General features: G+C 34.3%; 1 protein-coding gene across 3 annotated transcripts in view; it reads left to right on the top strand.

The window, feature by feature from the left end:
• Nucleotides 1-15,110, top strand: part of LOC129084987 (solute carrier organic anion transporter family member 1B3-like) — a 51,672-nt gene extending 36,562 nt beyond the window's left edge. Inside the window, exons 13-18 of one of the 3 annotated variants that reach the window (XM_054591374.1) lie at nt 1,352-1,517; nt 4,224-4,408; nt 8,206-8,270; nt 11,433-11,550; nt 12,782-12,819; nt 14,779-14,916. In XM_054591374.1, coding sequence (XP_054447349.1) covers nt 1,352-1,517; nt 4,224-4,408; nt 8,206-8,270; nt 11,433-11,550; nt 12,782-12,819; nt 14,779-14,798 — 592 coding nt within the window. In that variant the 3' untranslated portion in view covers nt 14,799-14,916. Of the gene's footprint in view, nt 1-1,351; nt 1,518-4,223; nt 4,409-8,205; nt 8,271-11,432; nt 11,551-12,781; nt 13,517-14,778 lie in introns of those variants that run through there. The other 2 variants (XM_054591373.1, XM_054591371.1) reach the window with 2 other exon arrangements.
• The last annotated feature ends 256 nt before the right edge of the window (nt 15,111-15,366 follow it).

Below are 15,366 nucleotides of genomic sequence, written 5' to 3'. Positions count from 1 at the left end.
TCTAATCCATCAAGAAATGCAATGATGACACTAGCCGGACGCCTATGATATGTGTGCTTGTATATTCTCATGCATTAAAGTTTTCTTAGCGTTAATTCCTAAGAGAGTAAATATCAAAAGATATAACCCACTTGAACAAAACACTTTGAGGGCCCACAAACTTTCGAATGTGAAGGGCTACTAAGAACAAAAAGTTTGAGAACTGCCAAATTAATTTTTTCTAAAAAAATTCCTATGAGGTTTATGTTATTATATACGACTTACAAATGGCAGAACCGACTTTAGAAAGAGTAGTCACAATGCACAGACATGACAGAACTAATATGAACACAGGAGTTGCTGATTGCAATGTCTGGACTGAGTCATTAATCAAGCTTAACCCCTCCCAGTCATATGTCTCCAAGCCAAATTAGGTGTTAGATGCTTTTTAGTAAAATTATTGATAATAGAATTTTAAAATCTACTTTTCTCTTTTTCCATGTATTTCCTCATTCAAAGATAATTTATCCATCCCCAAATATTATCAAGACTTCTACCAAAAACAAAAATATTATTTTAAAAATTTATAAGCAGAAAATTAATTATACAAAAGTTCTATTTTGTAATGTTAGCAGTGTTTTAAGGTTATACTTCACAAATATAACTATGTTTTACAGTAAGTCATTATAAAGTATGTTGTAGTTTTACTTAAAAATTATATGGAATTTTTCTAGTTTTTCTCAATGTTGTATTTTTCTTGATTTAAAAAAAAATTTATCCTCAGGGATTCTGCCTTAACCATGCCCAATTCTTTTCCTATGTAGTGAAAATATAGATTATTAAATACAAATTATTTGAATAACATTCACAGATTTATGGGACTTTACAGTGAGCTAGGAGGAACCTTAGTCTAATGTCATTACCCTGCTGAAGGGAAATTGAGTAATAGAAAATGAAGTGATAGAATCACAAAGACTTCTTGTCTAAGTCTTACCTATCCTCTTTGATTTCTTTTACTGTTTTATCTTATCTAGATCAAAAATCATATCTGGGTAAAGATGGAGGGTAAGAAATTTAATAAGCCCTATAAACCTGCCATTTTGGCATTGTTGCTCATTGAATTTCCCTATCAAATTAAATCACCTTTTCCCTTATTTCTCCTTTCCTCACTTCACCTCTCCCCTCTCTGCCCTCTTCTTCCCTCTCCTCTTCTTCCCTTCCCATCCTTTTCTTCTTTTTTACTTCCCCACTCTCCCTCCTTCTCCTTCTTCTCCTCTTCCTTCTTGCTCTCTCTCTCTCTCTCTCCCCCCCCCCCTCTCTCTCTCTGGCTCTCTTTCTCTCTTTCTGATATATGTCCATCATATATTTCCAGAAATAATTCAGTGGCAACTCACATAAATGTACCACTTTCTTATTGCAACTCAAACTGCAATTGTGATAAAAACCAGTGGGAACCAGTCTGTGGGGACAATGGATTAACTTACATGTCACCTTGTCTAGCAGGATGTAAATCCTCAAGTGGCAACAAAAAGACTATAGTAAGTATGAGTTTTTTCCTCCTCTCCTTAATCAAAATCACAGATATTGATTTAACAATTACTTATCAAATTTTTCTATAACTGTGGCTCCAGTACAAAGATAAAAGAAAAAGACTTACAGTATTGTGTGCCATTGTAATGGCTGTGATCTTGTGTAAACAAAACCTCATATAAAATTCTGCTTGGATTGTATAAAATTTATACAGAAATAGAACAAAGTTTGACCTGAGACACAAACAGATTTTTCTGTTGCTTGAATTATCATTTGAGGGTACTTGCATTTTTTCCTCTTCAGTGTATGAGACTATGACCTTCTGGAATTTAAGTGCATTTAGGATCTCTAAAAAGCTGTGTGCAGATAGGAAGAGGTTGGGTGTGGAGGGATTGAGCAAAAAGGAAAAAGGACTTATGGCCACGGATGAAGGTTGGTGATTGCTGGAGGAGGGGGTATAAGAGGTCTAAATGGTAAAGGAAAAAATACAATAAAGATTAAATCAACCCTCCCCACCAAAATGCACCATTACTTTAAATCTATAATTACGATGATTCTTTTCCCTTTAGTGAAATACTTAGGTAATTTGTATACCCATATTCATTGGATGTTTATATAGTATTTAAATCTTTTGCAGGAGTCAATTTCTATAAGTTACCATATACCACAAGATACTCTAGAAAACAATATGTAATAGATTAGTAAAGGTTTATTGCCTTATTGACTAGCACAGCTGGCTAAGAATATCTTGTCTTTGTCCTGTGTATCTAGTTATATTCCTTGTAGAAATTACTTTTTTTGAATAGCTGTAGTATTCACAGTATTATAAATAGTTAGAAATAAAAAACAACCAATAAAAAAATAAAAATACAAAATAAAAGCCCCTCATTTGATGAAAGGATATGATTTTAATTAAGTTGGAAGTCCTTTATACCCGTCAGCAGTCAGGAGCAAGTCCTGAACCAGCTTCTTGTCAGTACTACCTGCTTTTCCAGGAAAACTATATGTAATTTTGCATAGAGATTCTGACAAGTTTATCTCTAGCCTCACTACACTCTCATCTTTCAAAAAAAGTAATCAAAGCTTTGTGCTTGACTGTCCAACTCTTGCCTTCTAATTTCGATGTCCCCAAAGCTGGCACTCCTTCTACCCACAATAACTTGGTATTCTGCTAACCTATTGATGGCATCTCTGATAGAAATTCCATTTACTTCTTCACTCAAAATATCTTTTTCCATGCAAAATATGAGTTCTCCCCAATCTCCTAGGTAATTCTTATTAGTTGGGAATGAAGTATGGTGTTCTCTATTTTACCACCAATCCATTGAATTTCTCACAAAGTTGCAGAGTCATTTCCTAGGCCCTTTTATTCTATAACCAGCATTGGCAATATAATCAGCTTTGATTATTGCTTCCTACCACACCCTTCTGGCTTTGATTTTCAAACTTTTTTCAAATTTTTCTGTCCACAGTTCTATTAATCATATTACTGAAGGGCACTAGAAACTTTAAAAAAAACAAAGCACCTAGATTTTTTAAAATTGGACCATAAATTTGCACAAATATGACCCAAGGACTGCCTAACCCCTGCATCTCTCTGAAAGTGCCCCATTTAATCCATGGTCTCACTTTGCCTATTAGTGATGCCTGAGACATGATGTTAGAATACCATAGAGGACTCTGGTTAGTATGATGACATTGTTTTCTTAATATTGGCAATGACTGTACATTTTGGGAATATTTAGGAATTATTTTACCAAATCCTTAAAAATAAATCATTATTAATCATTCTAATTAATATTAATTATACATAAGTTTGGTTTTATTGGACAATGGGCTTGATACATAAAGGGTTTTTCTACATTATTCCTTGCACAAAAGTAAAACTTGGTTATCAGATAAGTAGGGATTCAAATTCTTCCTCTGTTTTTCCTTCACTAATTAGCTTTTAGCACTAACAGGTTTAAATTTTCCTTAAACCTTCATTTAGCTTAGACTCAGAAACAATTATTGAAGCTGCCTATCTATATAAAGTGCCTGCCAAATGAAATCTCTGAAATCATTTGTTCCTAAATGTTTTCCTTCTGTGCTCTAACTATTAGGGTATTCTGTTGGGTTTACCTTCTCTGGTAAAACATTGTCTATTCTATAATCTGTGATTATGCTCTTAAACTTGGAGTTTGCTGGCCAAGGGTAATTCCAATACCTTCGACTGGCCCATTTTCCCCTGGACTCTCCCCCATCTAGTTGGGTGGCTCTAATCCAGGATTTTGGCCTCTACCAAATTACTATATTTTCTGTATTTCCTGGGTAATCCCTTGTCAAGGAATGTCCCTGATACTTAGTAGAGATCATTAAAGAGAGTAAATAGGTGTGTTATGGATAGTAAAAGTGAGTAGGAAAGAAATAGTAAAAGAATTTATATTAAGGAGAAAATTATATACAGTTTCAGACATTAATTATTCTTTTCTAATTTTTAAAGCAGAGGTGAATTAAATATTAATGATGAATTATATTTTGTTTTCTAGAAAGGAATCCAGACAAGTATTTCACCTTTCAAATAACAAGGAACTATATTTTTTAGAATATTTTCTTTACAAACTGTAAATATTTTAGCTTGAATGAATGAGATTTATTAAATATAATGGACTGTATTTATAGACCAGTCATATTGTGCAAATACATTCTGTAATATCTCAAAAACTATTTTGTAGGTATTTTATAACTGTAGTTGTGTGGCAACAACTGGTTTCCAGAACAAAAATAACTCAGTAAAATTAGGTGCATGTCCAAAAGATGATCAGTGTATACAAAAATTTTATATTTATATAGTATTACAAATCCTGAATCCTCTTGTGTCATCACTGGGAGTCACCTCATCTATCATCCTGGTTTTTAGGTGAGTATCACTTTTTAAAAGCATTTTTATGTGTATGAGACTATAAGCACACCCAACAATGTACATAATTACCTGTAATATATTTGGAACCCAAATTCATATTTTGTTATATTTTAATATTCTAAGAATGCATTTTCTTATAATTATTTTGATATTTCAATGACATAATTAATAATAAATCATCTCTGATTCATACATTACAAAATATAGATTCTATACTTGCTCTCCTTATTAAGAATATTAAAACAGACTGATTGAAAATTGCCTTAATGCTTAAAAAATTCTCTGTTGTGATTCTAAAAAGAACTTTTAATTTTGAAATACCTTACACCCTGATAAGCCTGTCAGAGTGAATTACCTATTGATTTATTGAAAGAAAATATTTGGGAACCAGACTGTATAATATAAGGTCTATAATATTCCAAAGCTTTTAATCCACCCTTAGAATGGTTTTTAACCTAGTCTCTCAAATGCTTTCACAGACAAGAGAAAAATATATAAACAGATTTAATTCCTTTCTTCACTCATTAAACTAATATTTAGACCAAGTTTGGTCAGGAATATCCCATCATGAATAAAACAGATAAAATACCTATTCCTATACAGTTTAGAGTATGACAAGGAAGGCTGACGTGAGACAAATAAGCTTAAAAATAAACACTTAATTATAAATTGTCATTAATACTCATATTGAAAAAGAGTTCTGTTAAAAGGAATAAAAAGGGAAACCTAATTTAGGATTGAGGTGAAGAGCTGTGAGAAAGAAGACTTAAAGGGTACTTCTCAAAACAAGTGGCATTTAATCTAAAGGTCTAGAGAATAAGTAAAAGTTAGATCCAGGGAGTAAGTTAAAGTTAGCCAAATGAAGAACCTTGTAGGTCTAGGAGCCAACTCCCTAAGGCAGGAAAGAGCTTGTGTATTGGAAGAATGAAAAGCCAGTTGGTTCGAACATTCTGAGTGATAGAGAAATGGTGCATGAAAAAATTGGAGGGTTAGGAAGGGATCATATAAGACAAGCACTACTGTGAAATTAATTATTCAATCACCTAAAACTAAAAACATAAAGATTTGAATGTAGGTCTTAAAAAACATGTATGTATAGGTATGGTGACCTAGGTTAACATTTACTTATACTTGTAAGACCTAGGTAGTTGGCCACAAGTATCTGTCAGCCAACAGCATAACATGGAACAGGAAAAAAATGTATTGACTTCTGCTAAAATGACTATAGACTTATGAACTGAGTCTACAGTGGTTTAAATTCTACTCTGACCCCAAGTTTTGTCAAGTTTTTATACTAATTTCACTGATATAGCTCCACCTTAATATAAAATGTTTTCTACTCGAAAGGGGAATCTTTCATATTTGCCAAATTACAGATACTAACTTACAGAAAATCATCTCAAAACTCCATATTAGTTTGCATCTCAACAAGTCTTAGCTTCTTAATTTAAAATCTTTCATGGAGAAATAGAGGATGTGAAAGATCATTGTTCTATCACTAATGATATCTATGTTTTATCTTATTTAGAAAGAGGTTAACGTAACATTACATTTGTCAAAAAATATTTATTGATCTCTCACCAGCCTTTGATTTTATCAAAAGAAAACTTTTGCAAAGCGGACTATGAAATAAAAATATGAATTTCAGTCTATTAATAATCAATAATAGTAATAGTAATACTACCATTACAATATGCTATTGTTAAAATTAAGCTAAACAGTAGTGATGTTATTCACTCATTCAATACGGTTTCATTATGTGAGTCGGGCACATAATTCCTGGACAAAAATGTGAACAAAAGTGATATAAGCCCTGTTTTTATTATCCTCTAGGAGGGAATAAGAGATAAGAAAATGGATTGGTATAGAAGAAAAAGTAGTAAATAAATAAACAAGTAACTACGTAAAATAGAAGAGATGTTAAGGATTAAAAAGAAAAGTAAATCAGAGTAAGAATATAGACAGCGGGGTTGGGGCAAATAAGCAGTAGTAATTCAAATATAGCACATTGGAAGTCATTTAATAAAAGATCTAAATAAAGAATGAAAATACAAGTTATGCTGATGTGTGGACAGGTACAGAGTAACCCTGTCAAGATAGTGGCAAAATTAAAGGTCCTGAGGTGAAGCATACTTGATATGTACAAGATCAAGAGCATGTAAGAAAGAGAGTTAAGAAAGCAGTGAATTTGAAAGTTAAGTGGTAGTTATGAAGAAGGGGTTGCTCAAAATTGAGTATTAAGGAAGTGTATACTAATTGGCGTGACCACAGGACAGGAGAAGTAAGACTGATGGTGTGAAGAGATCAAAAAACTAGGCCAGATCATTGGGAAAACAGGCTATATGGATATTGAAATAATTAGGAGAAGTGGCAAAAAGTAGTTTTAGGGAAAAGAAATTATAGAAAGCCTAGTACTAGTCATCAAGGAATGGTGGGGTGGTGATAGACAACTTTGTAGACACTACAAGTTGGAGAGGAAATGGTTTGTTAGGACAGAACACCTTGTGAGGGGACTTAGCAGTCTTTCAGAGAAGACACTCATATATGGAAGTGGTTTAAAAAAAAAAAGCAAGAAGGCTGTCCTATACTTCAGGCCCAGTGATACACAGGATGTTGGGGGAAGTTGAAAGAGATGCCTGGAAAGAGAGACATCAGGGGCAGCCAGACTTTTTCTAGAAGTAAAGGGATTGCTAAAATTGTAGGAGATAAGGATTTTGCTGGTAACAGGCTGAGTTTCAGAGAATACAATGGAAGAGTTTGAGTGATGGAAAAAGTATAGGAGACAGAGTGTGATTAAAGGATGCACTAAACTATGTTGGAGTGAGAGAGTCCTAGCACCCAGAGATAAGGAAACTAAAGCTAAGAGAGATTAAATGACTCCTCTAAGTTACTTAATTGATATGAAACATCATTTACCTCTTTATTCTCAAAGAATAAGAGCTAACATGGAATCTTCTAGGCGTCACTTAGCAAATGCTTTTCAGGTGACCAAATCGACTTATCTCTATGGACAAATACAGTCATCAAAATAGCGCAAGGAAAAAAAGGAATTTTGTGTATCAGTTAATTCAATGTTTCAGTAAAGAGATTTTTGAGCCTCTGTCACCCTCTCCCTATTGCTGCTGGGTAATCCATGTATTCGGTTATCATAGGGGTGGTAGTGTCATCTGTTCACTAAACCCACAAAAAAATGGAATTATGGAAATAACTTTCTAAATGCAAGAGCGAGTTAATTTCTAAGAGGGGATACAAATGTGATTGCTACCTTTAAAATGACATTAAAATACATTAGAATCTAAAAATACAGATACCTTTTTGACATCCCCCCCAATTTGGTTGTATTATGCAGCTCAGGAATCATATTAGTTAACTTTTCTATTAACAACAATGACAGAAATAGGATGGTAGAAAGAGCTCTGCTATGACCTAGATGAAAAGTATGTGCTCATGGTCTGTGTCAACTAAACAGACCACACAAAAACAGTTTCTTCATAGGCATAATAAAGTCTGTTCCGACCACTATCTCATAGGATTTCATAAGGCGTCAATGTGAAAATGTTTGTTACATTATCCTGAAATGGTAACTCATTAAATAAATTAGGGAAAGTAATAATTATTATCATCCAGATCTTTCCTTTTAAAACAACTGAAAATATAACTTTAAATGAAATCAGCTGTTGACTTGACGGTTTTCATTTGACCATGAAGAACAGTGACGCAGAAATGTTTTAATATCATACTCAGTTTGGCATTTTAATGATGTTTAATGATTTTTTACCTTTATTTTATTTCAGAAATGTTCAACCTGAACTGAAATCACTTGCAGTGGGTTTCCATACATTCATTATACGAACACTAGGTATGCTAAATAGACAAATTATAAATTTAGGATATAAATGTTCACATCCATGCTCAAAGACTAGATGTAATTAATTTCAATTTTTATAAAAAAAACTATTAGTAAAATTCATTTCTATTTTTGTGATAAATGACAAATAAGAGATGGAGAAAAAGTGACTAAAAGAGAATTTGTTAATTCTCGTTCAAGTCCATCTTCAACTAGAAAAAGGAACCAACATATTTGTTTTACACTCTTTCCAACACAAAGATAGATGGTGTGCAGAGTGTTTCCTTCTTTTCAGACTTAAGAATATTTCTTCCCATAGGCAGAGTAAAAGGCCTTCCTTTTACACCGATGGGGGTAATACCGGCTCCCCAGATTCTACGTTCACCTGCTAGCTTCTATGCTCTAGATTCTAGGAGTAAGTCATCTCCATTGGATCTGGAGAGAGGGAACTGCTGGGATGGACAGAGGCTGTGAGATTAGAGGAGCAGAAAAGAGAAACCTGGGAAGGGAATTGCAATGGAATCCTGCAGCACCATTTTTTTCCCTCCTCTCCCAGGCCTCTTCTATTTCCTCTTTTTACCTTTGAGGATCTGTGGCCTTCTCCTCAATATACTTGTTGGACAACTTGTCCATTGCAATTTGGCCACAATGTTGTGGTTCTGTCTTTTGCACGCAAGGGTCCCAGAGATTGACCCCTCCCTCTTCCCTTTCCTTCTGTCATAAGCAGTTGCCTCTAGGCCATGATCAGTCTTCTACTCCAATTCCTAGGTGAATGGTGCCCTCTTCCTACTTCCCAGGATGTAGCATATAACATTAATAGGTCTTAGAGACATGCGCAGGAGTTAAACTAGAAGTTGTTAAGCTAACAGGAATCCGTGTAGTCTAAATGGTAAATGGTAAATGGAATGCTAATTGCTTCATTTGAATATTTAGAAAGAGGCTTTTAACCTCAGTCCTCGACAACCTTACTCACTAACAACAGCAACAACAAAAAAGGCAATTTCCTCAGCTTTCATTCAAAACACTCCATTTTTCAAGATGCTCAGTTCTTTTAGTTCTCATTTCCTCTTGCATTATTAACTTGCAATAAAATGTAGCTGTCCCAGTCTTAGAGAACTAGGCAGTGGGAAGTTGGGCAGCAAAAATTCATTTCTGTTGTTTTGCACAGTCTCAGCCTGACCAGATTCCCACTTTTACACCCACTTTTACACCGATGGGGGCATATTCCTGTTAGCTTAACAACTTCTAGTTTAACTCCTGCGCATGTCTCTAAGACCTATTAATGTTATATGCTACATCCTGGGAAGTAGGAAGAGGGCACCATTCACCTAGGAATTGGAGTAGAAGACTGATCATGGCCTAGAGGCAACTGCTTATGACAGAAGGAAAGGGAAGAGGGAGGGGTCAATCTCTGGGACCCTTGCGTGCAAAAGACAGAACCACAACATTGTGGCCAAATTGCAATGGACAAGTTGTCCAACAAGTATATTGAGGAGAAGGCCACAGATCCTCAAAGGTAAAAAGAGGAAATAGAAGAGGCCTGGGAGAGGAGGGAAAAAAATGGTGCTGCAGGATTCCATTGCAATTCCCTTCCCAGGTTTCTCTTTTCTGCTCCTCTAATCTCACAGCCTCTGTCCATCCCAGCAGTTCCCTCTCTCCAGATCCAATGGAGATGACTTACTCCTAGAATCTAGAGCATAGAAGCTAGCAGGTGAACGTAGAATCTGGGGAGCCGGTACTCCTTTTGATATGCTGAAATCAGACTGAGAATAAAGAAGTTCCTCTAGTGGCATAAAATATAAAAAAAGGAATTTTGTCATCCTAGTGGTGAATATCCTATTTTGGTATGCCCAGTATATGACACAATGGAACCTATCTGCTTCTATGGGAAAAATACATACTGACTATCAAACTTCCAATTCAAAAATGATTGTCTTGAAAACAATATATGCATAAATTTTGGAAGATCTATAGAATATGTTAGACGGAAGATGGTATGTGAAAAACAAGTTATTTGAAATTTTAAAGTTCCAATAATTATTTAAGACCAAGTTTGTTGCCTAAAGCATTTAATTCATTAAGTTTGGTCCAAATGGGGATGTCCCTAAAATATTTTGGTCAAATTTCCAATGCCTAAAGTTAGTAGTCAGTCTCAGAGTTTATTAAAATAGCAGTAAAATAGCATCTCTGGTGTAAGACAATGCACGTGTCCCTAAAAAGCCTCACATAGTGCAAAATCATAAACCACCAATAAACATTAGGTTAGGAACAGACCATGGAGGCCTAGGCACCATTACAATGAGAACAAAAATAGGAACAAAATTCAGCACCACAGGCTGTGACTCGGACAGCCAGATCTGCTTCAGGAAGTGTTAGAAATGCACCCCTTCAATGGAGAGAAAATGCACAATTGTGGGCTCTGGTGATACCCAGAAAGTGGACGTGGAGCTCTGGGTCAAGAAAGGACAACCGGCCAAGAGCTTAGCATTTTGTGAGGTTTGGCCTGAGCTTCTTTGGGGAGGAAGTCCTAGTGTTGGCACTTACCTTTAATTTTCTTAAAAACAGAACTGAAAAATCTCCTGCAGTGGGAGCAGTTGAGAGATTTTTCATTTCTTTGTAGTATCTATTCCCACTCTTCCAGCTCTCTTTGCCAAAAAAAATTGCATATGAATCAATATAACCTTCATGTTTTACTAACAACATTCTCCTTTTCACCGATCAGGCTTAAGTTAATTGGCATTATAAGAAGAACAAAGTATACAGACATATAATGTTCTTATGTGTGGTGACAAGGTGAGGGTAGAAAAAAGATGTCTGTGCTGTTTTTGTGGTTTGAGCTTTTTTACTCCTGTTTTACTTTTTAGTGAATTTATTGGGGTGATATTGGTTAATAAGATTATACAGGTTTCGAGTATATATTTTTATGATACATGACCTGTACATTGCTTTGTGGGTCTACCACCCAAAGTCAGTTCTTCCATCACCATATATGTAACCCCCTTTACTCTTCGAGATTCCTCATTATCTTGATTCTTGAATAGAATTAGGCCAAAACAATTAAAGAGTCCTCCACATTTTTTAATTTTTACTTAATCCAAAGTGTATCAACATGGGATATCACCCCATTACATTTGAAAGGTGTTCCTTGGCTTGACGTCTCATCTCATGTTGCAGGAGGAATTCTAGCACCTATATATTTTGGAGCTCTAATTGATAGAGCATGTATAAAGTGGTCCATCAACAGCCAGGGGAAGCAAGGTTCTTGTAGGATGTATAATTCCAATTTATATGGGTAAGTTGTCATTATTGAATTGCATGAATTTATTTTTCCTTTGATGATTTTAATTCTTAAAGGATGAAGTGTCAGTCAGTACAATAATATTAATAATTATAGCCACCATTTAATAAACTGTATGCAGTGTTGTATCAGGCAATCTGATACCTCATTCTTATTTTGTACTTTCATAGAAACTGTAGAAGGTGAAAATTTTCTTCTTTTTTTCTTAAATATAAAGAAACTAAAATGTAAAGAGAATGAGTAACTTGTTCAAAAATCACACAGGTAATAACAAAAAGATCTGGGATTTCTACTTAAATCTTTTTTGTTTCCAAACCTCTCCTAATAACCAATAGCAGCACCTATGTTCAATGGCCTCTGGCTTCTCTTGGAAGATACAAAACGACCCACTGAGGCTCTAGTCATAGGTCAATGGGGAACAAAAAGGAAAGAATCATTTCTATACTACTTTGTTACGCTATTCTATTACAACAAAACAACTAGGTCATCTAGAAAAAAAATTGTGGCAATAATACCTTAACTTTAAATACAAATTAACTGCAGATTAATCAAAAACATAAATTTAAAATTTGAAAACACAAGTATTAGAAGAAATTGTGATAGAAATTATTTTAATTATCTAGGAAGCAGGATCATGTTTCTAAGTGTGACCCAAAACCCTTAAAACCATAGCAGAAAAAAATGATAAAATATTTTAAAAACTCTGTATCACAAAACTTATCTTAAGCAAAGTTCAAAGACAAAAGATAAACTGGAAAAATAATTTGTAACTCACAACACAGACACAAGGCAAATGTCCTAAACATATAAAGAGCTCTTAAAAACTGAAAGTAAAAAATACCAAATGTTGGCAATGATGTGGAAATGGTACAGCCAGTTTAGAAAGCAGTGTGACAGTTTCTTACAAAGCTAAAAATAGGCTTATTGTATAATCAAGTAACTGTGCCCCCAATTTTAATTTTTAACCCAAATGAGCTCTAAACTTAGGTTCACACAAAAACCTGCACATGTATATGTATAGCAGCTTTATTCATAATTGCCAAAATATGAAAACAACCAACATGTCCTTCAGTAGCTAAATAAACTGGGGTATATTCATACAGCAGAATATTATTAAATAATAAAAAGAAAGGATTTTGTTCATCAGTGTATTTTGTTCATTAGATTCCACATATAAGTGAGATCATATGGTATTCGTCTTTCACTGACCGACTTATTTCCTTAGCATAATACTCTCCAGGTCCATCCATGTTATTGTGAAAGGTAAGATTTCCTTACTTTTTTATTGCCATGTAGTAGTCCATTGTGTAAATGTATCACAGGTTTTTTTATGCACTCATCTACTGATAGGTACTTGGGCTGTTTCTAGATCTTGGCTATGGTTAATAATTCTTCTGTGAACATAGGGCTCATATATTCTTTTGAATCTGTGTCTCAGGTCTCTTAGAATATATTCCCAGAGAGGAATCACTGAGTCAAAAAGCAGTTCCATGTTTAATTTTTTGAGGAAACTCAATTCTGTTCTCCACAGTGGCTGACAGCGTCAGAGGGGACGGGGCAGGTGCTGGATGAGAGAAGGTGAAGGGATTAACCAAAGAGCATATATGTATGACCCATAAACATAGACAACAGTGTGATGACAGCCTAAAGGAAGGGGTGGCAAGGGCTGGGTGGAAGAGGGCAAAGGGGGAAGAAATGGAGACATCTGTAATAGTGTAAACAATAAAAATAAAGTTTAAAAAAAATAAAATGTGAAGAGAAAAAAAGAAATTATCAGGCTAAAAAAAAAGATAGAAACTGAAATGCACATTGATTGACGTGAGAGAAGGCAATGTGAGTAAGCCACGTACGTTATAATTCCAACCATACGATCATCCTAAAGTCTACACCATCCAGCACACTGGGAATAACTACCCCTCTATTACCGTATGCACTTCGGAGCTCGGTCACCACCCTCACCACTTTCCCTTCGGCCAGCTGTGTTCACTGCCTAAAGTACTTGGGAAAGAAATTGCCTAAAAAAGAGTTGTGCGTTCACCAAGGAATGCACAACAAAAAGTTAAATTGTCAACTTATGATTTTTGGGATTTATTATTTGGAGGTAACCAGATAAGTGTTCAATAATTTTATCTGGTACAGATATATAATAACTGTTCCTAACCCAAGGAATAGAAAAGCATATTCATGTCACTCCTAAATTTAAACACAACGTATTCAGATTTTCTCAATAACAGTCACATAACAAGAAAAACTCATTAATTTTTCTTGACAGCAATGGAATATTTGAAAAGCTTAACATTAGTATATTACTACTTGATATAAATCAAGCATGAAGCAAACATATTTGAAGACTTTTAAAATATTGCTTCCTTCCTATTTGGTATACCACAAGACCCTACTGAAATTTTAATAAACCTAAGTTTATAAAGGTCAAAATTATATAATTAATTAATGTCATCTACCTTCAATTAAACCTTAATTGTTCAAAACAATTTTTTGCATAAAGCCTGTCATCATTTAGTTAACACTGTCATGAGGCCCGTGAATGCTTCCTAATCTACATGGTCACCAGTTATCAATCTTTCTCTCATTATAACCACCTGAGGAGCTTTAAAAAATATTAATTTCTGTGTCCCACCTTCAGACATTTTGATTTAATTGGTCAAAGCATGTGGCCTGGGCATGGGAATTTTAAAATCTCTTCAGGTGATTTTAATGTGCACCCAAAGTTGAAAATCACAGGGGTAGACCATATATACTAGGCCACTTTGCATGGTTTTGTTAAGTATTTCCAGTAGGCAACACTGCAGGGCATTTGGGACTGCATTTAGTCTAACAGCTAAATGTTGGCTCCAGGTTCAATCTAAATGGATTTGATCTGATTATCTCACAGTCAACTCATTTCCTTTATAATCTGTCACATTGCACATAAAATCTGGCTTTGAGAAAGTTAAACATTCCAAATATACCTTACTTTATATAAAATACTTGGGTAGGTCATTAACAACCCTTAGTTTCTGTGGTTTAATATTCTTCTTAAAATAATCAAAAATTCTTAATACTCCAATAACAAATATCACTAGAATTGTTACATTAATATTTTCATGTATAATTTCAAACATCATTAGTTTTTTTTCTTTTGAGGTCTTCTGCCTACTGGAGAAAAGCATTGTAAGTTGTTTCACATAATTTAAAATAAAAATTGACTTTTTCTTTTCACAGAAATACCTTCTTTGGCTTGATTGGAAGTTTAAAATTATTAGCAATTATTTTGAATATTATAGTCATTCATGCCATGAAAAAAACATATCAAGGAAAAGATACCAAGGCATCAGAAAATTGTTGAAAACCTGAGAATGAAGCAAACTTAGAATTCTTAAATAATGATGGACATTTTGTACCTGCTGCCAGAGCAGACAGTGAAACCCATATGTAAATAAAGAAAAAAAGTCTTCTGTTGCTGTGTTTCAATAAATGTTGTATTAATTCAATAGGATGTTACTTTTGAGCATTTTCAGGTCCTTTTACTGACTATTACCACACTCATTATACATGATGGAACAATGAATTACCTATGAATTTATAATAATTAAACAAACTATAAATGAAAATGAATGGGAGTACTCATTGTTATATGACTGCATTTGTAGTAAGATTATAATATATGGCCCATACAAATTTCAAGTGGGAGTTGTATGTAATAGAAGGAAACGTATTTGCTCGGGTAATGTAACTCAACAAAACCGGTGACTAGAAGAGAATAGGTAGAGGTGAAAAAATGAGGAGAGAAATTTATAGCTTAAATAAGGA

The sequence above is a fragment of the Pteronotus mesoamericanus genome, unplaced genomic scaffold (assembly GCF_021234165.1).
Source record: "Pteronotus mesoamericanus isolate MK-2021 breed Mesoamerican mustached bat unplaced genomic scaffold, CSHL_Meso_final scaffold_21, whole genome shotgun sequence".
NCBI lineage: Eukaryota > Metazoa > Chordata > Mammalia > Chiroptera > Mormoopidae > Pteronotus > Pteronotus mesoamericanus.
The sequence above is the reverse complement of the archived record's forward strand: the minus strand, read 5'-3'. Positions and strand labels throughout refer to the sequence as shown.